The sequence below is a fragment of the Varanus komodoensis genome, unplaced genomic scaffold (assembly GCF_004798865.1).
Source record: "Varanus komodoensis strain SLA01 unplaced genomic scaffold, ASM479886v1 scaffold4, whole genome shotgun sequence".
In the NCBI taxonomy this organism is placed as follows: Eukaryota; Metazoa; Chordata; class Lepidosauria; order Squamata; family Varanidae; genus Varanus; species Varanus komodoensis.
The window spans coordinates 56,437,199-56,461,617 of record NW_025335941.1 but is presented as its reverse complement, the minus strand read 5'-3'; the positions used below and the strand labels follow the sequence as shown (position 1 = coordinate 56,461,617).

The 24,419-nt window shown below is 43.0% G+C and overlaps 1 protein-coding gene and 1 long non-coding RNA gene across 2 annotated transcripts in view; one reads left to right on the top strand and one right to left on the bottom strand.

Annotated features, from left to right (window-relative positions):
* DEUP1 (deuterosome assembly protein 1) overlaps positions 1–13,115 on the top strand; it is a 55,516-nt gene extending 42,401 nt beyond the window's left edge. The window contains exons 9-11 of the mRNA XM_044442471.1: positions 474–673; positions 11,007–11,295; positions 12,942–13,115. Coding sequence (XP_044298406.1) covers positions 474–673; positions 11,007–11,295; positions 12,942–13,115 — 663 coding nt within the window. The remainder of the gene's footprint in view (positions 1–473; positions 674–11,006; positions 11,296–12,941) is intronic.
* Positions 13,116–22,376: 9,261 nt separating this feature from the next.
* The window catches only part of LOC123029579, a 61,404-nt gene continuing 59,361 nt past the window's right edge, over positions 22,377–24,419 (bottom strand). Inside the window, exon 4 of the long non-coding RNA XR_006415946.1 lies at positions 22,377–23,221. This is a non-coding gene — a long non-coding RNA (uncharacterized LOC123029579). The remainder of the gene's footprint in view (positions 23,222–24,419) is intronic.

The window sequence follows — 24,419 nt, the reverse complement described above, 5'->3', positions numbered from 1 at the left end:
ATGATATAATGTTATGCTTACATGGGTTTTCAAAGAATAATGTAGTAATAATGTACTTTTTCTGTGGTTTTGTTTGGTGAAAACATGATTTGAGGGAGCATTATAATGAAAAAATTACAACTGCCAGCTAAAGTCCTCTTTTGTGTGCCTTTAAGACTTCAAAGGCAAGTAAACCAAATATGTTGAGTGATTTCTTTAAAAGAAATGGTTATTGCCTTGAAAACAGCATTCATTGAGCAATTGTAATATGATATTTTTATGTTGTATAGTAGCTATTCTTATTTCTAGCCATTTGTCTTGTTTTTTGTTTCTGCAGGCAATTCTACTGGCATTATCATTTACTATAAATGCTGTGTGATTACAGATCATAAATAAGTTGCAAAAACATTGTGTTTTGGCCATTTCTTTGTTGATTGGTGTGAATCAATTTTGACAAAGTTGTAAATAAACTGTTTTTTAAATTCCTTTAACAGATAATAGATTTGTCTAATAAGGAACACGAGACCTGCTTAGAATCCACCAATATGCCGGAGCATAAAGATGAAAGGTTACAAAATGATCGTGTTAAATTGCCAACAAACTCAAAAATACCTTTGCTGGTAAAGCCTTTTACATGCCATGGAACAAAGCATTCCAACCAGACTTCAGTAAAAATGCAAGAGAAAGAAGAGAGGTAGGTACATGACTGTGCACAAATAACTCTACTTTATCTCTTCTTAGCTGTTCTTTCCCCAAATGTCTTCATGGGGAGCAAGAGAGATGAATTCTATGATTTAATGTAAGAACTGTTTTGCTGGATACAGCAAGGCAGCCTGATCCTCTGGGAAGCTCGCAAGTGGGAAATAAAAGCAGCCGCCCTCTCCTCTTGTTTGATTCCAGCATCTGAGAACGCCTAGGCAGGCTGCCACTAAATTTGTTAAGGCATCTTATTTATTTATCCCTTATTTATTTAAAGCATCTTCACCCAGCTCTTCAGCTGAAAAAAGTTCCCAGAATAGCTTGTAGATCAGTGAAAGACAAGCTAGCCAATCCATTAAGCTCACAGTCTAAAAGATGAGATGCAAAAGGAAGAAAGTCTTCAGAGGTGGGAGGAAAAAAGAGAACTCAGCAACAATTTATAAGCTTCCAGTACTTACAATTACCTGCTGAGATGCAAACAGTTACCACTGCTTGGTGACCGTTGAAGGGGAGAGCCAGAGGCAGCTTGTCTCTCAGCAGAGCGGATGGAGTAGCCATGCTTCCTTCCTCTCCCTGTGCTCCAGCCTGATGGAAAGTTTAGTTAATATCCACAGACAGGAATTTGTTCGAACCTTATTTAAAAACCCTTCTAATGCAATGGCTACCACCACATCTTCTGCCAATGAATTCCACGCATCAGAGTATCATGTGTGAACCCTTTCTTTTGTCCGTCTCCAGAGTCCAGCTCAAGGTGCCCTTGGGCACAGATGTGCTTGCATTCCACTGTCACCTCTCTTCATATTTCTTCCCATCTGCCCCAACCCACCTTTGCGGCTCCCTTACTCAGCCTGGTCCTTATCACAAGAGCTCTCTTGTTTTATTCGCTCTCCCCCTCTCTGCAACTTCACAGCTCTCTTTCTGTCTTCTGCCACCTAACCATGGCTACCTTACACTCTCCTCCTCCATCAGGTCCCTTACACAGAGATACAACTGCGGCTCTGTTGTGTGTATACACACACTTCCCAGGAAGAGCTCTTGCAACTGGATTTTCTCCCTGCATGGAAGAACTCCCTTTACCCGCAAGCCCTGTGCACACACACATTCTCCCACCCCAAAATCTGAGGTTTGAAGGAGAGAACAGATCGAGAAGGCATTGCAGCGTCACCCTTTCCATCCCCTGGTGTTGCAGGTGTCCTGAGCCATTTCCTCTGGGCTGGAGGAGGGCACAGCCATTTCCATGCATAGGTTCTTCTGAGAGTAGTGAGATCTACCCAAAAGCACATCAAAAGAAATGGTACGAATTTCCCCGAAATTTCAAAATTCAGTGTGCTATCAACAGTTACCCAGTTTGTAGCTACAGGGAAAACAAAAGAATGATCACTCTAGTTTTCAATAAAAAGAAACATAAATGTAGTTTAAAACTGTAGTTCTAAGGAGAAGCTGAAAATACTCCTATTGGCTAACAAGGTGACATTGCTGCTCTTTTCCCTGACATTTTTAAAAATATTTTCTTAACATATACAAATACATAAAAAGAATATAAAACAGAACAACCTAAAATAAACAGAACAAACTAAAATGAACAAAGTAAGCAAAGTTGCCAAGAGAATTGAACTGAGAAACAAATGAAGCCTATACATTCAGTCCTCCAAAACTATCTATCTTCCATCTTTCAACGCTCTGTGAGAGTTTAACAGGAAAAAACCCCCTATTAACCTATGCAACAACAAATCTCCCATCACTTTAAGCCCTCTACTGCTTTTCTTTTTCTTTTCAAACTCCCCTCAACTCCCATTATTCATACTGAGCATAATAAAATTTCCATGTATCATTGAATTCTTCTAACAATCTTCTGTTTACATAGTCAACTATGCAATCACAGCATATTCTGCTCATCTATTTCTCCCTTCTTCAGTGCATTTTCCTTGTGCCTCTACCAACAATTCTCTCGCATTTTCACTCTGTCTGTTTTGATAGCATTTCTGTCACCTGCAAGGTCCCCAAATCTTGGCTCTTAAATTGAGCAAGTTAAGTCTTTTCCAGGGCAGGAAATGTGAGGGCTGTGACTCTCCAGTTATTGTTGCTGAGCTCACAGTCACATTTTGCAAATGAAGGAAACCTTGCCTCAATAGAAGCAGGTCTTTTGAGAGTAAGAAGGCAGGATTCCATATTGATGTAGGGTGGGGATGGGAGAAATTCTCTCGCACTCTACTGGTTCCTCCAAGCACATTCCCACAAAGGTATGATAGATCATCCCAGAAACTGCCACGACAATCCGTCTCTGGCATAGTTGTCTATTTTCTGTTTGGAGAAAGCTGGGTCTTCCCCAGTCCTGGCTTCTCCCACCTGGGTGAAGCATTCAGATCAGCTGCTGTTCAGAGATCACAGCTTTTCTATGATGAGAGGAGACAGGGCCTGGGAAGGAAGTTGCTGAATGACCCCGTTGTTTCCCTCCAAGACATACAGAGGCTTGCTGTGTCTACTTGTGAGTAAAGGTGCTGCTCATGCTTATCCCCAAGGAGACATGCCGAGATTTGGTATTTGGAACCCTAGTTTTGCCAAGTGATTCCTTCTTGCTTGATTCTGAGCAGGCAAGGAAAAACTTGTTCTGTTAATTTCTGAATAGAATTGTTTCTCATTCTTACCATGGAGTAGACATGCACGAGCTTGGCATTTGGAGAGCTATCTGAAGGTGCTGCTGGGTGATTCAGCCCGGCTTACCTATGAGAAAAGGGTGTCCCCATCTGGTAATGGTAGCAGAGCACCTACATGCCCTAAAGGGGATGCTGCATGTATATGCAACCTCCCAGCAGGTCCTGGATGTGACCTTCAGCACAGAAAAGTTTGTGTAACCCTGCTATTGACCTCTCTCCCATGTGGTATACAGTCTGTAAGTCTTGGAATCTAACTGGTGCTTGTCAGGCCTTTTGGACTTGTGTTGCTTAACATGTTTCCTTTCATATTCAGGATTATATACTTAAGTGAACCCTTTGAGTCCGCCAGGTATGTGGGCAGCACTACCCTATTTTCAGTGAACCCTTCTCACTTCCAAATTGATAGGCATTCAAGCACCTGAATTACTGTTACAGGACATGATTTTCAAAGGGATATGAAGCAATTCCTTCATCAAGGGTAGGAGCTTTAACTATGCAGTGGAGTCTTCTGCAACTGTAGAATTCCTCTAAAAAGGGGGTACTATAATGACTCTGCAAGAAGTTCGGTCTGGCTGTTTTCACAGCCTCTCTTTAGCTCTGCAGATGTTGAAAGTGAGCTTGCCCCCTTTTACTTTTCTGTAATGACACTTTAGGTCACTGTAGTTTATTGGGTGCTTGCTCTGATGATGCACTTGGAATTATATCAATTATAGCAGAGGCAAACCAATGAAGCTGAGCACACAGCCATCCTTCATGTGTTAACCAAGGAAGCAGACTCTTCCATAATATTCACAGAGCAATTATAATGTGATCGTAATAGGTTTCATGGCCCGAAAGAAAATGCATCTTTGATGGGATTGCTCAGCTCAAGACCTCTGCCAAGGAGAAAAAGGGGCCTTGTCCATAATAACCACTTTTTAGTAAAAAGTTTCATCCAGAGTAGAAAGTGAGCAAAACTACAAGGATGTGTAAAAAGTGTGTGTATTTCAAAATATCAGCACTGCCCTGCACTGTTATCATTTTCACAACTCCATCATGGCACATAGTAGGAAACACTGGATATAATCCTTACAAGAACTGGTAAGAGGTGGAAGCACCCCTCTAAGCTCCAGACAGAATTGGAGCTGAGGAAGGCTTGAAAAAATAGTAGATACCAACCAAACCATGAAAGTCTGCCATCTCATGATGGAACATGTTGGGATGTTCATTAAATTGCCTTTGTGTTCTTAAACATCTGTTCTTTCTTGCTTGTAGGCATTCTGCTAGGCTTTCTTCTAAATAATAATAAATTTACTTTACCTCTGTAACCAGCTAACTCTCTGTACAGATGGTACAGCAAGAATAGCCCCTGGAGCTTCAGAAGTCTTGTGTAGGATAACATTTTTGTTGGCATAATTCCAAGCAGTTTCCAAATTTAGGACTATACATGGATGCAAGCTTTCCTGATGCTGCAAATGTTTACTAGAAAATCAGTGTTATCTTCCTCCCCCAAAATAGTAATTTTCCATCTGTACATAGAAGAAGCAGGGGCATTTACCTGTTTGGGGAAACAAGTAAAACTGCTGATATTAAAAATATAGTTGTAAGCCAAGTCTTATTAATAAGTTGTACATAATTGTTCCTCCCAGGTTTTTTACCAAGACCAGTTGTTTCTAGGTTCTGGGAGTTTTGTGCCTGCAAAGCTAGAGCCCATTGGTTCCATTCTATGGTTTTATTTATTTACTTGAAGCTGTGCAGGCAGCTCATGACAATTAAAGCCATAAAATCCAACATCAAGTACGATAGAGAGGTTTAAAACTACAGTATAAAATAAAAGTAAAAGCCAAAACAACCTCCAATAGCACTGCAAAGATTTAAAATACAGCAAAATATTTAAACAGCAGAACTGAAAGACAAAAGTGCTTGGGAAAATAAGGTCTTTATTTTTCACCAGAAGAAGCATAACATTGGCACAAGGTGAGCCTCTCTGGGACCCCTTTTTGTCACTTTCTGTTTCCTAGTAAGACACATAGTTCCCTTGCTATGCTATTAGTTCTGCTCCTTTTCTTTCCCTTAAATTTTCCTTTTTCAAAGGTTTTGCTGAGGAAGAGAACCATCAGTCAAACTACCTATATTTGCTATTGATTTGTTAACCTTACTGACTTCTCTTCTTCTTAAAGTCAAGCTTCTCCATGATTTTAAACATCTCATTAATGAGAATCCTTAAGGCACTATGTTAAAAAGATTCTTACATGTATACTTTGTAGAACTGCATTAAGATGCAATCCTGTGGTCACAGGAAGGATGCTCCAGAGGCCATAGGATACTGTGGGCCACGTGCAGGGGTCCTCACTGGATGATGGTGGGACTTTCCATGGCAGTCTCTGCCCCACACTGACAGTGCTGCAGCAGGGGTAAGGACCGAAGAGGGCATTCCAGTGGGATGACAGGGCAGATCAGGGGTGCTTTTGATGCACAGACACACACTCAGAATGGGGCAGGGGGACTACCACAGCCCTTGAGCCCAGCAGCACACAGGAAACGGCAGTTCTTCTGCCGTGAATTCTCCCCAAACCCACATGTCCTCATCAGATTGTTCTATTAGTCACATTGTTCTAACTTGTAAAGTTAAGGGAAATAATAGATTACCCATTTCAAATTCTTTGCTGTTGAACAGAACACCCCATAAGGGGGGTGGGCGTGTTCCACACGCTCCCTAACAGCATCTTAACTTCTGGACCTGGTTTTATAGCCATTTTCTAGGGGGTTATCATTAATAAACCATGAGAGCGGACCTGTGGATAGCATTTGAGAAGGGTGCTGAGTCAGGTTGCCCTGTGTCTTCCCAAATCTTGAAAAGGAGTCTCTGTCAGTGACTGCTGGGGCCTTCGTGTTGCTGTTTCACATCCTGAGTTCTTTCCAATGTGCCATTTCGTTTTCCCTTTACCATTTATTTAACAAACATACAGAATATGTTAATATCATCTTTAAAAATGTACAGGCACCAGAGAAACCAATATGTGATGTAAATTGCTCAGCAGATTATTTTAATAATCAGTTTTGAATCACTCTTTACAACTCATCTCTTTTCCTCATGCCAGTTGCAATTTTGGTAAGTTACAGTAAAAGTGTTTGGGTACATTTTGTTTTGTTTTGTTTTGTGTTCCTCATTGAGTTGGCATGAAAAATTACAGCATTTTAGATCATTCTGAATGAAATAATATCGCATTAAACTCAAATGTGAGGAGAAAGAACAGTATAAAACACAAAGATATTTTTCATTAAATAGAAATAATTTGTAAATATATCTCTAGCTCCCATTCATTTCACATAATAAATTACCACAGATATAGCCTAAATGCTGACACAGATGTTTAAAAGTAATATTCAGCCACTTTCTGAAAATGGCAGAGAACCAGATCCTGTTGACGTTAAATGAAATACTTTAAATGGTAGCCTGAAGAGCTTATATACTGATACATTTAGACAGTTCTGGGAAACAATTCTTTAGACGTATACCAAAGATTTTATCATTATTATTTTGGAAACCTCAAATTTTCCTTGCAGGCTGACTTTAGCTTGATTCAAAGATAAAAGATTATTGCATTAAAAACTAATCTGAACTTCTCCACTTCCTGTTTATTACTTTATACCTTAGATGCCTCATGGACAAAGCTACTTTTTATATAGGAGATCTGTAATCAGATCTCCCCTGATTCTGATTTCCATTTAAAGCCACGGTGAGGGTCCCTAACTTGGACAGAAGTAGCATCCCTGAGTCAGGAGGGGATGTTTAATACATGTACTTGCTCTAGGGACAACAGACTACAGCAGGGCCTCCATTTCTCAAAAGACATTTTTTCTGAGAACATTCTAAAGTCTTTTCTTGTCCTCACCTCAAGAAGAAGGCTACTTTGCAGGATTTTCTCAGGATTTTCTGCACAATTTCCTGGCACTGTACCCTCCACTTCAGAATGACATAGATCCCACAGGCAATGTAGAAGATACAAAATGGTGGCCAGTCTGCCAACGCAGTCACCACATGGAGTAGTAACACACACAAATACTCCTGGGGAAAAGGAGCTGTAACTCCTGCCATTGCTGGTAGAGGGCCACACCCTTGAAAAACTGTGGAAGAACATACTCTTCCCATGGGAAGAATGTGTAGCGAAATTGTCCATCATCACTACCTCAGTTTCGCTGCCCACCAACAGCGTCAAGAATTTTGAGAGGCTGCTTGCGCACAGCTCTTTAACAGACAGTGTCAGTTTTCCCCCATGCTGCTCCAGTGCTCAGGACGAATTCAGAGGGAGAAAGCCTCCTGGAGGAAGGGCTAAACATGCCATTCTACAGCACTATTTCCCAGCACTGTGTGTTCCCTTCCAAAACACTTTTAAAAGAAAGGGAGAAGGTCAGGCGATCAGATCACTGATCTCTTGTGTACCTTCTGGCCCTGTGTTTACTACCAGTCTTCCCCCAGATCTGTTAAATACAAGCATCCTGATCCTGTGGGTGCTTTAGGGGGGAAAAGTCAGGCCTCATTCAAGCACATGTATTGATGTCCACCTGCCAATCTTTGAAAACTGAAACAGGTTTGGAAGGCAGCATTTTTGCACTGTAATGGAGTGAAAGAAAAGAATATTTAACCCACTCTGAGTGTTTCCAAGGTCAATCATGCAACTGGCACCACACGGGAGAGTGGAGCAGTGTGACAGTAAGGAAGCTGTGGTGGAAAAAAAGACGAATTCTTTCAGTCTTCCTGCTTGTCTGGACAAAACCACTGTGTCCATAAACTGCTAGCTATCAGAGTTAAACATTTACTTCCACTGTTTGAGTTGCTCCTTAAATGTGCAGGCTTTCCCAGACTACATGTCCCATCAGTTGTACTATGGGGTACATTCCCATGAATCTAGAATGGTTTGCAGAACATAAGTAAAACACTAACCTAGCCCTGCCATTCTAGATGCTGAAAGAATGGGGGAAGTATCAGAATTGGCAAAGGGTTATGAGGAACAAAACTAACATGAAAAATGGAAAAACTGTTTACCTGAACAAACCCCCAAATCTGAGATGTGACAGAGTAAGAGATTTGTTCAGGATTTGTTAATACAAGCAAGTTTCTGCAAAGTTCTGATGTACTGGGCAGATAACAAACTGTTCAGTTGCCCTCAGGGATCTGGTTGAATCTTACTGCTGCACAGATCCTCTGTTGGTTGTTGTCAGACCTCAAATGCTTTCCTCCAAAGCTGTGTAAATTCCTAGTCCTTGTGTCTTCCTCTCACAGAGCCCTTTCTGCCCACTGAATGATTTGTCAGCTCCTATTACACTTATGACTTAACACTACACAGAATCAAGTTGTCACTTGTCTTCTAAATGCAAACTGAAATCCTGCGGATCATATAGGCATTCCCTTAATTTTGCTTGAACTTCCCACATGTGTTCTGGATCTTCAAAATCTGTACAAAAATCTAAATTGACTTGCTGTCAAAAATGGCTTCACCTCAACATCTCCTAAGGGAACTACTAATTCCTTCTCCATTTGCAAAATTAGAAAGAATGCACTGGCACTTGGAGGCAAAAATGTCTGACCTGGGCCACTAACTCTCTCTCCAGCCAAGGACAGCAAAAAAGTTTCACTAGTTGTTAGAGTAGTTAAGGGTTAGGGATAGGTTAGACCCCAAGTAAGACTACTAGCCCCTTCACTATTCCATAAACTGCAATGTGTTATTGAACTGCCTGAATTTTCCATGGTTGTCTTTGTTGCCTTCTGCATGCAATGTCCTAATTGGAATGGCTCATGGAGGACATGTACTAGACCTGATTGTGAAAACTGCATCCTCAGCTACTGGGCAAACATAAATGCAAATTGGTATAACACAGGTGTGTGACCCAGGTTCAGCTTATACACCAGTTGTGGTATGTCAACATGAAAACAGCTGTGTGATTCACGCTGGGGCTCTTAAGTGCTCAATCCATTGTTTGATCCCAATTTTGACTTTGTGCATTGTGGAAGGGCACCAACATTTCCCTGGCAGAACCACTGTTGTATTATCAAACATCAAACAGAAGCAGATGAACATAGCTATTGTTGCTAGCTTATTTTCACTCTCGGGCATATCTTATTTTATTGTGAATGTAAACCATATTTTGCTATTTCAATTTGCTGTTCCGTTTCCATGGTGATTATGCCAAGGAATGAAAGGCAAAAAGATATCTTTGATATAGTAAAAATAGAAAATATGTGGTAGGATTTTGGAGTGGAGGTCGAGAACTGGCAATTTCCAGATGCCAAACTAATGTGCTTGTGTGATTTGCATGCACACTTCTTGGTCATGTTTGCCCAACGGAAAACCAAAACAGCACTATATATATGCAGGGAACATCACCTGTGTTTGCTCCAGATTGTGGCTACTTCGAATTTAAAGTACATAACTTCCAGAGAAGGCCCTCTATGGGATGTATGGCTGACTTAGCTGAGGGCAACTTCTCATCCAATGACATTGATTGGCAATAGATTCAGGAAAGACAGGAGAAGGTACTTCTTGGCACATCCAAATGATGGTACAGATTTCATTACAAAAAGATGTGACAATGTAAACACTTTAAAATGATTAGATAAATTAATGGAAGGTGGGGCTGTCAATAGCCCCTAACCAGGATAGGTTAAATGGAACTTTTTTTATAAGAGGCAATACTTTTCTAACAGCCTGATGCCCAGGTCAAGCAAGAGAGAACTGTAACTTTTTCTTTCTGAACTTACCAGAGGCATAAGAGACCATGGACTTTTGGTCTCTTCTTATGTTCTTGACTAAGAACCTTAATACCAAGCTGTATGGCCATAAAACATGCTGCAAAAGGATAGTTTAAGCAACTAAACAGAGACAGGAGCCTTGTGTACATTGTGGATCATGGGTAAGGCAACATTTGTGCCCACACAGCATGAGACTGCAAGATTAATTTATTTGTGCATTATTAGCAAATTTAATTTCTTTAGCAGAACCCTGCTCTCCTAGCCTTTTCAATTCATTGCCAAAAATATAATGTCATGGCCACACGTAATAGAGAGAAAATAGCTTGAAAGCCAAAAAGCAAAACCAGAACCAGGTAACCAGGGAGCTGCTACTCACTAGCCACATAAACCAGTGGCAAGCTGCCAGTTGTCTAATATAAACAAACTGTTCTCTCTCCAGTCGCTTCTTTCCATTTCCGAACCTTTTCAAGTGTGCCAATTAAAACACAGACTCAGTGTTTGCCAGTGTGTTAACATATTTTTCTTAATTTTTATATACATATCTTCTAAACTGTCTATAAAGCCATTTACTAAATAAAATATTATAGGAGCCATCCAATCAAGCAACCATCTTTTAAAATCTGTCAGCCGACCCCTGCCTACAAGTTTAAGAGCTCATAAAAGAAAAGGCCAGATTTGCATCACTCGTAATTCATCAAGCCGGATGCAGCTTGGCAACCATGCAAGGCTGCTCACCAGGGCCACAGTGATAGGGGGCTGTCAAGCACCTGATAGGCCACAAAAGAGGATTTTCATTATGGCCGCTCTGGGCTACCATGCATGGCCATGTTTAGCTAAATTGCTGCTAAGCAAGTATGGACGATTTGGAGCCATTTCACCTGTTAGCAATTTTTCATGGCATTGACTGGCAGCCATAAGTGTGTAACCTTTTACTTGATCTTTAGACCTGCGCAGAATGAAGGTGAATGGACACCACAACCTGCAACATATGAAAAGTTCGGATGCTACAGAAATCAATTTCCTGCCTGGTATGGCCAAGGCGATATTGCCAGCATTAAAAGCAGCAGCAATTTGCCTTTTCAAAGATCAAGCAGAGATTGTGAACCCGCAGCAGATGGTAGATCTTCATCTCCACCCCAGGTATATCCAGCGCATTGCATCGCCTGCTTTCCTGAAAGGAATAAGCCTGATATGTTAGTGAATAATGTCTATGCTGTGGAAGAAAATGAGATGGTGAGTATCTATATGTTTTGCTTTATGGGAAAAGTCAAAACTTACTCTTCTGGCTAATATCGCACTCATTTCTTGATGTGAAATATTGGCTTATTTTTATGTATGTATTTATTTAAAGCTTTTATAGACCATCCCATTATTAGCCTCTCGGGACAGTTTACAGCAATCCAATGGTTGCACAAGTGGAAGGCTTATTGTGCAATGGGATTTTCCTGTCCTCCTCCCCACTGCAAACTGTGGCTAGATTCAAATGACATGGCAAGCCATGGTGGGTTTGTGACTATTCTTGGTCTGTCCTGCTGTCCAGGCCTAGCTATGATATTTCACCATGCTAAGTTTGGTCTTTAGAGACCATGATAAGAAACAATGGTGTGTTCTCTGCTTTCTCTGTACCACCATGGCTTGTTGTGTTGTCCAAACCCAGGCCTGTGGTTTCCACAATCTGTTTTTGTTTCTTATTTATATTGTTTCTTATTCATTTCCTATTCATTTAAAGAGTGTATTTTACTGCACTCTTCAGCCAAAAATAGCTCCCAGAGCAGCTTGCACACAATGGCAATAAGATATTCTCTGCCATTAGGCTTACAACAAGGAAGACATGGCAGAAAAGGAAAAAAATTCAGGAGAAAAGAGGAAAATACAACCTCAGGAACCAGCTCCCTTCCTTTGGTATTCTCAAGAAGGTGGCTCCATTCTCATTGTGATAATAGGAATATTTCTTTATTTTTCAATCAGTTAAGAGTCACATAGTTCCTCAGTCAATAAATCTGTAATCAACCCAATATGGAGATTCTTGTCAGTACCTTAGTAATTCATTCCATTTATAAAGCTGTTTAATGGCCCAGCCCAGCATGGCTACCTGTCACCCTCTGAGCTCAGAAGATTATGAGTGTCAAGTCCAGGTGACTCTGCATCCCCCCTACCCCACAGAAGTCCTAGACAGCCAATTTTGGCTGTTGAAACCTTTTGTACCTGCTTCCAAGGAGGACAGTCTGAGGCTGCACTGGCTACATCCCATCCCAATAGACCATCACTTCTCCAAACCTCAGTCCCCAGAAAGTTACCCCCAAACTGGGTCCAGGGTAGTATTTGCAACCTTAGACCTGCAGCCAGCATGGAAAGAACCCTGAGGGCAAAGGGAGGGGACTCTGAATTCAAAGTTTTGAACTCCATTTCTGGAGTGCTTTCCAAGGTCATAGCTGGGACTTTAACTTCCTGGACAGTGTCTAGCACCCTAACTGCATTAAAAGCTTCCACTGATATATCCCATGACTTCCCATGATAGTGTTGGCTGTGTTATTTAGTGGTTGAGAAGTCTACAAACATATTTACTTGGCTTGATCTCTCAACTTGTGTTGAGCTTCAGTAATAATAAAATATTGATATGCTTGCATTTTTACACTAAGGAATGTATGTCATGGCAAGCAGTGTTCCTACAGGTTTGCTTCTTCAGTATCCCAATCTAGACCTGGACTCACTCCATGATATGTAAGATCACTGGGAGCTTAGAATACTACAGAACAGAATACATATATGAGCAAAAGAGGAAATGGTTCCTACAATGGAATATCACCGGTGTGGTAACTGCAAAGAAGAGCTGGCTAATTATACCCATCCTAATTGTGCCAATGCTTTGTGTCATTTAGTCTTCCCCAGAGACTCTGTTTCTTGCGAATGCAACAGAAAAGTTCCTGCAAGAGGAAGAGAAACGAGCAAGAGACTTTGAATGGGTTTTGAACTCTCACATTGAAGAATTGCAACGGCAATCAGAGAACACCCTGAAGAAATATGCCAATTTCAAGCACAGCCGGCACAGATGAGCCTGAAAAAGAAAGTTAAAATGTAATGACAATTCCGGCATCAATCATCAGCAAACAAAAAATTGTCATTATACAAAAAAGTGTTTGTAATGTGAGGTTTTGTATATAGTTTGGCTGTGGCTTTCCTTTCAACCTGAATTTGGAATATTGTGTATTGCAGAGGTCTAAAAATTATCTAGAAATTAAATATGCAACCTTTTTACATTTTACTGGATGTCCATATATTGTACTCTAAATATAAAGTACTTATACTGTACTTTAAAAGAAACCCTGTTCGTGAACCCCAACTTACTGCAATGTATTCTTAAATACGAAGAGAGAGCAAAAGTCAGCTGGACTCCATGCACTGATCCTACCCTATCTCCAAGGTTCTGCAACTTGCATTTTAGCTTCGCATCAGCCCCTGCAAGTTAAGTTAGCCTAAGAAACAGGCCACTGAGTAGTGGCACAAGTATTTGATCCTGAGGTTTCCGTGACCAGTCAGGATGGGGCAGCAACACCCTGGCACAATCTCTGTCTCTTCCTTGCTGCAACTATACTAGAAGCAGCATGACATTAAGAATGCAATCCTATGCACATTTAGACAGAAAAAAGGCTAACAACGCCAGATAAAATGTATGTCTAGTACTTACGTGTACAAATGATATGAGGTCTGCTGAACTGTCATGGAACTTGCTGGCACTTGGAGAAATGGAGGCTGAAAGGCATGCCTTTAAACGAGAGTATATAGTGGCATGTCCCTGCCAGAAGGAGCCTTCTCTAACGAGGTGCTTGAGTTCTCAGAAACAACCTATCAGTGGTTGTGGCATGTGAACTGAACCAGTAGGGCAGGAAGGAACCAATAGGTTGGCTAGGATGGGGCTGAGCATATCTGCTCCCTCCATGTGTTTCCCCTGCCCATGTATAAGCACTTCTTAGCTCAGAGGTTTGTGTGTATCCAATGCATGCAGCAAAGTGAGGTTATGATCTCTACCATCACCACACCTTGCTTTTTATATTTTCTCCAGAAGCCTTTTCTGGGCCATCTAGACTTAGTGCCAGGGAGGAGAGGGAAGGAGGCCGGGGTGCTGATGGGAATCAGCTGTAGAGGGGTAGTACAGAGCAAGGAGTTCCAGACCCCCAAAAATCAATACCCTCCCCAGGCAATATTCAGAGGCCATCAGATTGCACCATACGTTACCTGACCAGGACAGCTGCTCAGTTTAACAAGAAAATCTGTGGCTAGGTTCTTCTGTACTGCATCCAGTCTGGCCCTTGTTCATTGATTGAATGCATTTCTTTTCTGCCCATCCATTTGTCAAAACTCCCAGAGCAACTCACAACACTGTAAGACAATGCCAACACACAAATTCAAACTTTAGATGAAACGGATGCATCAGAATCAGGAAAAAGGGATGAGAGCAATAGAAACAACAACAAATCAGTAAAAACCATTTATTAAAGCCAGCTCAGATGACATGCTGGAAGAGCTGAGCCACTTAAAAAAGAACATCTTCACCTGGCACTGAAAGAATATAGAAACTGGCACCACCCGGGTCTTGTGGTTGGCAAATGAAAGGACACCAGGGCAGACATCAGCCGGAGCGCCAGGTCCATGGCAGTTGCCAGTGCAAGCCCTGCATGTGCGCATTCCCAACATTATTGTTGCTATCCTATTAATTGCAACAGCGCTTAAAAAGAAAAACATGCCGGTATATCATGTAGGCAGGTTGACACTGAAAGAGGACAATATGGTTCATCTAGCTTGATGCTGTCTACATCGGGGGGTCAGGGGACCTCTGGGGGTCCAGAAACCAGTTCCCCACAAAGACACCACCAATGAAATTATCACTGGCATATTGCCAAAGCCCAATTTTGTTTTAAAGGGAAGAGCTGACATTTTGCCCTCCCCATACCACCAAATGTTGGCAGCATTGATGGGGGACTTGGGCCCGGGTGACCATGTGCTGTGCATCCTTGATCTATGCAAGTCTGCAGTGTTTCAGAGGGGAGTCTTTCCATACCATACCAGGAGATGCTGGGAACTAAATCTGGGATATTCTGCATGCAGAGCACATGCCAAGCCTCAGAATGATGGCCTTCTCCCTGTATTTTCATAAGTACTTAAATTTTGCTACACATCCCAGGTTCTTTGTGAACACCGGGAAAGTTTCAACTCTGCTTCATTTTGTGCAAAATGAATTGACATAATGAGAATATCAAAGAGTCACACACAGGAAGGCTCCAGCAGAATATTAGAAACCCCTGGAGAGAGGAACAGAAGTCCAAGGAAAAGAAAATGAACACATTTCTGAACATTGTCAAGCCAAATTGTCATATGGAGACATGGTGCATCAGGGAGTTTGCAGTGAAGCAACACAGAAGTATAAGAATACGTTCAGTCGATTACAGAACAATCCTAGAGGCTGGATTTAAATTTTTTAAAATTCATTTTAGTTCAACATTTTAAAGAAGGGCAAGAGAACATGGGAATGCACAGCAAGCCATGTACTAGTAATTGACTTTTGCAAGTGAACTTTACAGCCAACCAAGTTCCTTTCTGATTCCTTCAGGAAATATCTGGTTGCAGGTAGGGTAAGCATCTGGTATGATTTCCGTGTCTGAAATCCACCTTAATGTCCACCCCAAAGGACTTTTAAAACCCATACAACCCATTCAACTGCTGTCCTCATCAACTGTGTGGGGATGTTCTGATTTTTCAGTTTCTTCCCATCAGGTAGCTATTCTTACCACAAAGGTTGGTGATTGTAATAGTTACAGCCAAAGTACAGATGTGCATTGGATTGGTTCAAAGCCCAAGCTGAAATGGGTACCTTTGGACATGGATACCTGGGTATCAGAACCAGAAATGGGTACCTGGGTATCAGAACCAGAGCTGGATGGAAGCCAAATGGCTTTGGTCACAATTTTGCTGCAGAAAAGCAGCCGGTATGTCTTTAAAATTGTGTCATTTGTTTTATTTCTCTAAACACTGATGGAGAGGAGGGGACTGGAGTTGACTGACCCACAAGTCCACCATCATAGGGCACATGTTACCAATCCTGGGGGGATGAGACAGTAAAATAAGTATGATTCCAACTCTACCAGGATTCACTATTTTAAAAACCCTTGCCAGTTTTCCAGTCATCATGATTCTGTAACCCTACTGAAATTTTGCTGATTTCACTACAGAAATACTTCTATGATGTGTGCCCTTTTCATGCAATTTACCCCAAAATGGGGGCAGCAGGGAGGAAGAAAAGCTAAGTGAATCACTCATTTCTAATTTGAGCACTCTCCCCTGCTATATAAACTGCTGCTTCTGAAGCACTGTAGTGTTATTATGTAGGGCCACTTCAGTGTCTTCAGTCATTTCCAAAAGAATGCTCTTCTAGGGATATAAGCAGGATGCCATGCTCTTCCCCCAGACTTGCAAAAACAGGATAATGCAAATTAAGTAAACCTAAGTGGCTTATTTTCCCTCTGTGACCACGTTGGTGCCTGGGCTTGCACAACATGAGCGTGGATAATAAGCCACAATGGATTGCTCACCACCACCCCTCTGTTGTAGGGTTGCTGCATGGTTTGTTCTTCCCTCCAGCCGACCACATTCATTGGGTCCACATGTCATGACAACCTGGCAAAATCCATTAAGGAAGTGGCCAATGCAGTACCAGCATGCACAGGGGTGCTTAACAGGCTGTGGAAAGTGGGCCATAGAGGGACTTCCACCTGCACTCTTGCTCCAGTGGACAGCTCAACAGAGTCTTTCATAATGTTTGTATTCCGGCACAAGGCTTCCATGTCTGAGGGTAACTGTTTCCCTTGCATATAGAGCAAGCAATTACTGACAAGCCGCCTCCTGTGGGTACAGTTTCCTGAAGAAACCATTGGCTGCAGCCGTCTGCACCAGTGCGGATGACCCCCTTGCTAGGGCAACGTTGCAGAGTTGATAGAATGGAACAGACTGCCCCCGTACTAAACGTACACATCCGACTCCCCAAACATAGTCATTAATACACAGCCTCGAGGAGCATAAATATATTAAATGCAGTTGAAATAGGCTGAAAGTCAGTTGTGTAAGACCTGAGCCATAGGCGCTTCTGCTCTGTGTCAGGGATGAGGCTGCTTGCATGCACTTCTCCCCCTGTCTGAGGAAAGCTAGCTTTCTAAGCTGCAAAAGATAACCGCCCTTTGTTTAGGGGGATACTTCAGCTCAGGGGTTTCCAAGCCAATCATACATGTTTTTAGTCAGAAGTCCCATTTTGTTCAATGAGTAGAGCATCCACCAGCACCATCTCCAGGATCTGGAGGGCCCTGGGGCAAGACACCCTCCATGGATCCCCTTCCCTCGGTAAGGTGACCTTCTCATCACCAGCCGCTTGAGCTCCTGCATCTATCTTGCCATTGCTTGCTTGACAGGCAGTTAGAAGCATCCCTTGCTCCTCCCTCCTTCATTGTCTGGGCCAGACCACTTCAGGGGGCTCCTGCCAGTGTGTCCCTGCTGGTGGAGTCCCTCAGCAGCTGCCCAACCAAGTCTACCCTTAACCCCAGCCCTAATACCAACCTTGGCTTGGATAACGCATTGCTCTTCCTCAATCAGCTGAGAATGGAATTAAAAGAGCATAAACCACAAGGCACTTAATATATTTTCCTTTCAGCTTTTTTGTTTGATTTTAATGGCTGATCCTGTTGTTTTTAAAAGCGGGTTTCTAACTGCTGCAGTGTTTTCATGGAATATTATTATTTTTTAATTGATGTAAGCTACCTTGAGTTGTTTTGATAGTGAACTAATAGGATATACATTTTTCAAATACATAAGTAAGTATAGATATTTGGAACCACAGATGTTCAGAAAAAACCTCTAGCAGGAATTTTACAAAATGTGATGACAACAGCCATAGGAGCTCCTTAGCTACAATCCTGTATACATTTACACAGCCATAAGTCCCACTTAACTCTATGGGGTTACTTCTGATTAGACATGCATAGGATTACAGGGCTAATCTTATGTGATCTGATCCCCATGTCCTCCCTAATTGTTCCCCTGGCACATCAGGTTAATTTATTTAATTCAGGAAATTTCTATGCTGCTTTTCATTAAAGAAAAAAAAATCCCAAAGTGGCACATCATAAATCATGATTCCCTGTCGAATGGTGCTGCATGAGAGTATCTCTGCTTACTCACTGATGGGCAGCAGGGGTGATGCAAGGTGCTGAAAATATCCCGGGCTTAGGCACAGACTGCCCGCAAAAGATGTATATTGTCAGTTCCCAGGTTATGAACGAGTTCAGTTCCAGAGAAAACAGCAATTCGTCTTTAAGGCGGATACGTATGCAAGTTGGATCATGTATAGCCGGCCCTCCATATTTGGGGGGTGGGGAGGGGTCAGGGAACAGAATCCTGGTGAAAGTGGCAAAACCACAAACATCTCTAGACCCCGCACCAATCCTTCCAGCCAAGCTCACCAGCACCTCCTCTTTGCAGTACGGAAGTGCAGGAGAAATTTCCCTCTTTGCATGGGCAGGGCAGGAAAGCATGCTTTGGAAGCCTCCATCTCATTCCCTTCACTCCCCCCCCCCACCCCCGTAGTAATGACAATTTTCTGCAGTCGTTTTTAAAATGGGAGGGTCATAACTTTGACATTCGCAACTTGGAGACTGCCTGTATGCTAATTTATATATGCTTTTAAATCTCTCTCTGTGCGTGCGTACACACATGCGTGCCTTTAAACTATTCTGTCAAAGTCCTGTTTCAAAAAAATGGACATATGGATAGTGGAGAGAAAACCTCAAGCAGAAAGATTCAAGGTGGGGGACAGCAGGAGGTGCAGCAAGGGGAGGGGGTAACAAGTCAGCCAATCCAGGGGGCTCCGGTGCATCAAAGATCATGGACAGCAGGATGGCGGGATAGATGGTCTCCCAGAGAGTCGGGGTTCCCTATGAAAGAACTGGGGCTCCAGCCCTAATGAGCATTCTCCTAACAGCACCTCTGGGGGTCAAGACCAAAGACAAAGGGAGTAAGACCTAGTCCCCTAGAAGTGGGCATATGTTAGCTGAAAGCTCTTCTAGCCAAAAACTAAGACTGAGAAAGGTATTTGCAAGCTTTTTGAATGAGGGAGTGGGGAGGGATTTGCAAAATCTGGGAAAGCAACAGATGACCAGGGGTCAGCAGCAGGAGAAGCAAGCAGAACCTTCTGGGAAATCCCAGGAGGTCTGGATTTGACGCTCAGGTCTGCAGTTCTCCACCCTGCTGTATACAAACTGTTTTCCCACCCTCTACCCTACCCATTTTTAAAAGCACAAATGTTTCTTCAAACCATTTGGTTCTCGTCATTGCCGTTTGTAAATGCTTGCAGGAAGTTTCATCTGGGGAAAGCAGCTCAGTACCCTCTTGCACAGTAGCTTCTTCTCCCCCTTCTGCCCCCAATTTTAAGGCCCTGGCACCCCTGAGCGATTTCAAATTACTTCAGCATTAAAACAAAGCAAAACAAAACAGACAGTGTTTGAAAGAATCAGGTACTTTCATTACTGTAAAAATAAAATACCTATTCTGTCTCTGCAGCCCCTTAATTTTCTTCCAGCTCAAAGAGAAAAAAAAAAGCTCCTCCATTAAAGCCAGAACCCTTAAACATTCTGAGTCAAGACAGGATTCATGCTAAGAAAATTTCACTCCTAATAAAATCACAGCTATAAATGGATTTGCGCAAAACGAAGGGTTGGTAGAATATATGTAAAATAGCTTTATCGGGTAATGAGCACCTTTGGTGGCTTGGTCACATGATGGGTGTTGGAAGAAAAAGCACAGCGTGATTTTTCTGCTAAAATGATTCTAATAAATCATTCTGTTCTTTTGCTGCCACTTCATGCCCAGCTATCCTACTGCTGAAACTTTTTTTTAAAGAAGTTTTCTGCTGGGATAATATAGAATGTAAAAACAACATAAACCAGCTGAGCAGAGCAGAGGGCGCTGGCCTAGGGACTCTGCAACCAAGCTCCCGAGGAGGGAGCAACCGGGCGGGGTGGGGGCAGACAGGAGTTTGATGGTGGAGCTGGAGTAGAAGGGGAGCAAAGGCAGAGGTGAAGGGGTGAGTGGCCTGCGCTAGCCCAGCAAGTCTCTTCCAAGAGGCCGTGTGCTAAAGGGAGCTGCAACTGAAAGGGGATGCCCCAAGTACTACCAGCCCTGCATGGACGGGAAGATTCATTCTGGTTCCCGACTCCTAGCTGAGTGATTGTCTGCCTTTAAAGGAGGGATGCCAAACCTTTCAGCCAGAGTCCTTTTGGAGATGCTCTTGGCGGCTGCATTCCAGTGGAGGCTGAGACCCAAGGAGTAAGGCAAGACTGGCATATTTTAGCTTAATGCTTTTACTAACCACCACCAAGCCATAAGAGGTGCACAAGATTTGGATGGGGGTGAAGGTTGTATGAAAACCAGGGAGTCGCTAAAGTGGGGTGCGGGGTGGGGGGGAGCCAGACTGTGGCTTCCAGTGCTTGGCTATCTGGAAAGCCACAGAGGGCCAGAAGGGGAAGGCCAGGTGGGCAGGATTTGGTCAGTGGACAGAATGCTGGGCTTCAAAACCCTAAAACCTACTTGAGATCAGACTGCCTTATGGGTCACCTTCCAATGAGTGAGTTTGTCTGTTCTTTAAGATCCTCAAGAGTAGTGGTTTTTCAGATCTGGGTCATACTTGAACTGGCTGGGACATTGGAAAGGGAGGAAGATTGTGTAAGCCTCCAGGTGCAAGTGGGCTTCTTCTTCCATCATTTCTTGCCATTGGCGATGCTGGCTGGGGCAGATGGGAGTTGTAGCCCAGCAACATCAGAAGGCCACATGTCCCTGAGAGACCTTCTCAGTTGCCACACTGGGGCTTTCAGGCTCCCGTTCTGGTAAAGGACTGACTTGCTTTCTCGCTCTTAGTCTTGACTTACCAAGAGAATCAATCATGACAAATAAATTGCCAGCATGTAATTCCCTGGTTTTTCACTTCTTGTGCCCGCTGCCTTTTTTTTTTTTTTTTGGTGTGAGTTGTAGTTTGCATTTTACTGTATTATCAGAGTTTTGTGAGACACTTCAACTGCAAAGACAGTTTAGTTTACAAAGAGAAATATACTCCATTTCCTGTACATGCACAGTAATACTAAAAATTTCTGACTTTGGGGGATGTGACCAGAATAACATTGTAATGGCCAGGCAACTCCCACGAGGTAGGGTGAGGCACCTGTGCCAGGTGATGGAGCAGGAGTGCCGAACAGCATCCCTTCGCACACAAACACCAGGGAGCTGTGAGGAGGGACAAGAGTTCATTGCTAGAGCCCTGCTTTGCATGCACAAGGAACTAGCGCCAACCTCTGGCATTTCCAGTTAAGAGGATCAGGCAAAAAGTGATGGGGAGTGACCCTGCCTTGGGTAGTGCAGAGCTGCTGCCAATCAAGAGAAGACAAGCTGCAAAAAAGAAAAGGTCTTGGAGGCTGTCTCCCATCTGCCACAGGCACAGAGGGTCGAACAGAAAGTGAACATTACAGCTTTAAGCCTACTCAGGAGTATGCAGACCGAGGCTTCGGCATGTCTACTTAGAGGGCTGAATTGCTCAACCGCATTTGCAAACAGCACCCGAAACACCAAGCCTCTGCCTCTCCATTCACAATTAAGCAGCTCTCCTCCTTGCAAAAGGCAGTCTTTGCTGGTTATCTAAAAGTTAACTGCCTTTAGAGACCCTCCTATCTACACCCAGGATCTGAAACGACAGAAGTTTGTGGGCAGCTAGGGTACCCCCAGGGACCACATCCTGCCTCCAAGTCAGAGGTTCCTCATCCCCAAGCTAGACTAACAAAAAGTCTAGCTAGTAAATGTCCTTTTCTTATGTTCCATTGCCCCCAGTTTGAATGTGTGCTGCTTTTACATATTGTTCTAATCTAAACAGCCCCTCAGTAAATGACACTGGAAGTGTAATATGGGCTAAAAAAAACTTACGTGTAGACCTGTTTTTTGAATTGCCATTTAACAGATTGAAATTATTTAAGAAACCTATTAAAATCATTGCGTAAGCTTGTGTTCTTACTTCCCACGAATTCCTACAAGCTGTTTTGCCAGGACAAACTCATCTGGTAATGTCTTAAAATTATCATAAATTATTCACTGTTCAGCATCGCAGGGAAGAAAAGACCTTTTTCATTGTACTGTGGTTAGTCTATGATAGAAAACTTTATGTAATATAGGTCATGTTTCACAACTGAACCCTTTGGGGTGCAAAACAAAATGAAGGCTTTTTATGTAAGGTTTGTCTTCTTTATTCCAAAAATAAATATGTTGTTTAGTCAAAGGTTTTCAAATGCTATTATAGAATCACAAAGGGTAAGGGAAATTCCACTTCTTTGGAAATTGTGAAGCCAATGTACAAGAACTCATGGAAATTACACTAGTGATGTTTGCTGATGACCTGGCAGGCTAAAAGCCAATTTATACACATTTCAGAAGCAACAGAATTCACTTTTATGACACAGGGATCTGAAAAGGAGAATCACCCACTGTTGGAAGTCTAAAAGGCACATAAACTTGACATTGAATGTTTTTCTGTGTGGGTTATTTTTTTGTTTTTTTGCCACGGTGGCGAATACGTTCTTATATAACATTCCGAGAGAGCAACTGCGGCACTTGAATCAAGTCAAAGAAAGAAGATTCCTTTGTAAAACAATGATTAATCATTGGGAGAGCAGAAAAAGACTTCCCCCCCCTTGGGGACCTCTTTTGTTTTTGGTGCTTGGCAGAACAGTATGACTGCCCGTAGTTACAGAGTTCAAAATCCACCTCATTCAGTTGTGTTTGGGCGGGTTGCCACATAAACAAACACCACAATCAGGAGCACAACCACGGCCAGTGTCGGGAGCACCACCGTCGTGACCTGCTGCCGGGCTTCCTGCATGGCTTGCTTTCTCTCTTTTTTATCTTTGGACGTCTCTTTTTTGGGCTTCCCTTTAAGCTGCCTCATTCTCCTTCTTAGTCAGGCCTTTTGTCTCCCTCCAAAACAGCAAACTGAAAATTAAGCTCCGCACGATACAAGCGAACTGGGTCTCTTGACGCCCAAGCTTTCCCCTTCTGCTTTTGATGTGCTCGATTCCTGGGTGAAAACCTGCAAAAGAGAAAATCAGAGGCATGATTGTCCAAAATGTACCGGGGGAGCCGCGCAGCACACGTTACAAAGCTCTGCAGCTCTCCCTCTGCTGAGCTTCAGGTAACAAGCCACAGTGGAACTTGTTAGTGCATTAAAGCATACAGGGAAAACTGCTGCTTCTCACTCCATGCAGAATTGGGTCCACCAAGGGAAGGAAAGGGGGTCTTCTACCTGAGAGGCTGGGTGCAGTCAGCTGCTGCTGCGCTCTTTTCTTTAGATGATAAAAGCCACCATTTCAGGGACTGTTCCTGGTCATGTTTTGGGACATTCAGGACGCATCATCTATCCAAGGAAGTCCAGTGGTATTTTGGGGGGAGGGGGTGTCCCTGTCATCAGCCATTTTTTTAAAGTTAAACTGTCTCTCTGTTGCATGTAGTAGTCCTGTCAGTATATCAAGTCAACTATACCCAAGGTTCCAGGAGACCAAACTTTGCAGAAAGGGGCTCTTTCTTCCTTTTTTGCAGCATGATCCCCGAGTCTGCTGGCCTAGTGCCCCCTAGCTGTGGTAGTGCCCCCCCCCCCGCTGCGGCAGCTGGGGGGGCTTCAAACCTTCAGGTGGAATCTCTTTCAAGTCCAATCCCCTTCCTGACATTGGGGGTTCCCTCAGGTTTGCCATTTCCCAAGTTGCTATCCATTCAGGGTAAAAAGTAAAATGGAGGGGACATTTGGCATTTCATAGCATGTCCCCCAATCTCAGATATGTAGATGATACCACTCTAATGGCAGAAAGTGAAGAGGAACTAAAGAGCCTCTTGATGCGGGTGAAGAGAGTGCAAAAGTTGGCTTGAAACTCAACATTAAGAAAACTAAGATCATGGCATCCAGTCCTATCACTTCCTGACAAAGGAAGAAATGGAGGTAGTGACAGATTTTATTTTCCTGGGTTCCAAAATCACCGCAGATGGGGACTGCAGCCAAGAAATTAAAAGACACTTGCTCCTGGGGAGGAAAGCTATGGAAAATCTAGACAGCATACTAAAAAGCAGAGGCATCACCCTGCCAACAAAAGTGCATATAGTCAAGGCTACGGTTTTCCCAGTTGCAATGTATGGCTGTGAAAGCTGGACCATAAGGAAGGCTGAGCACCGAAGGATTGAGGCCTTTGAATTGTGTTGCTGGAGGAGACTCCTGCGAGTCCCTTGGACCGCAAGGTGAT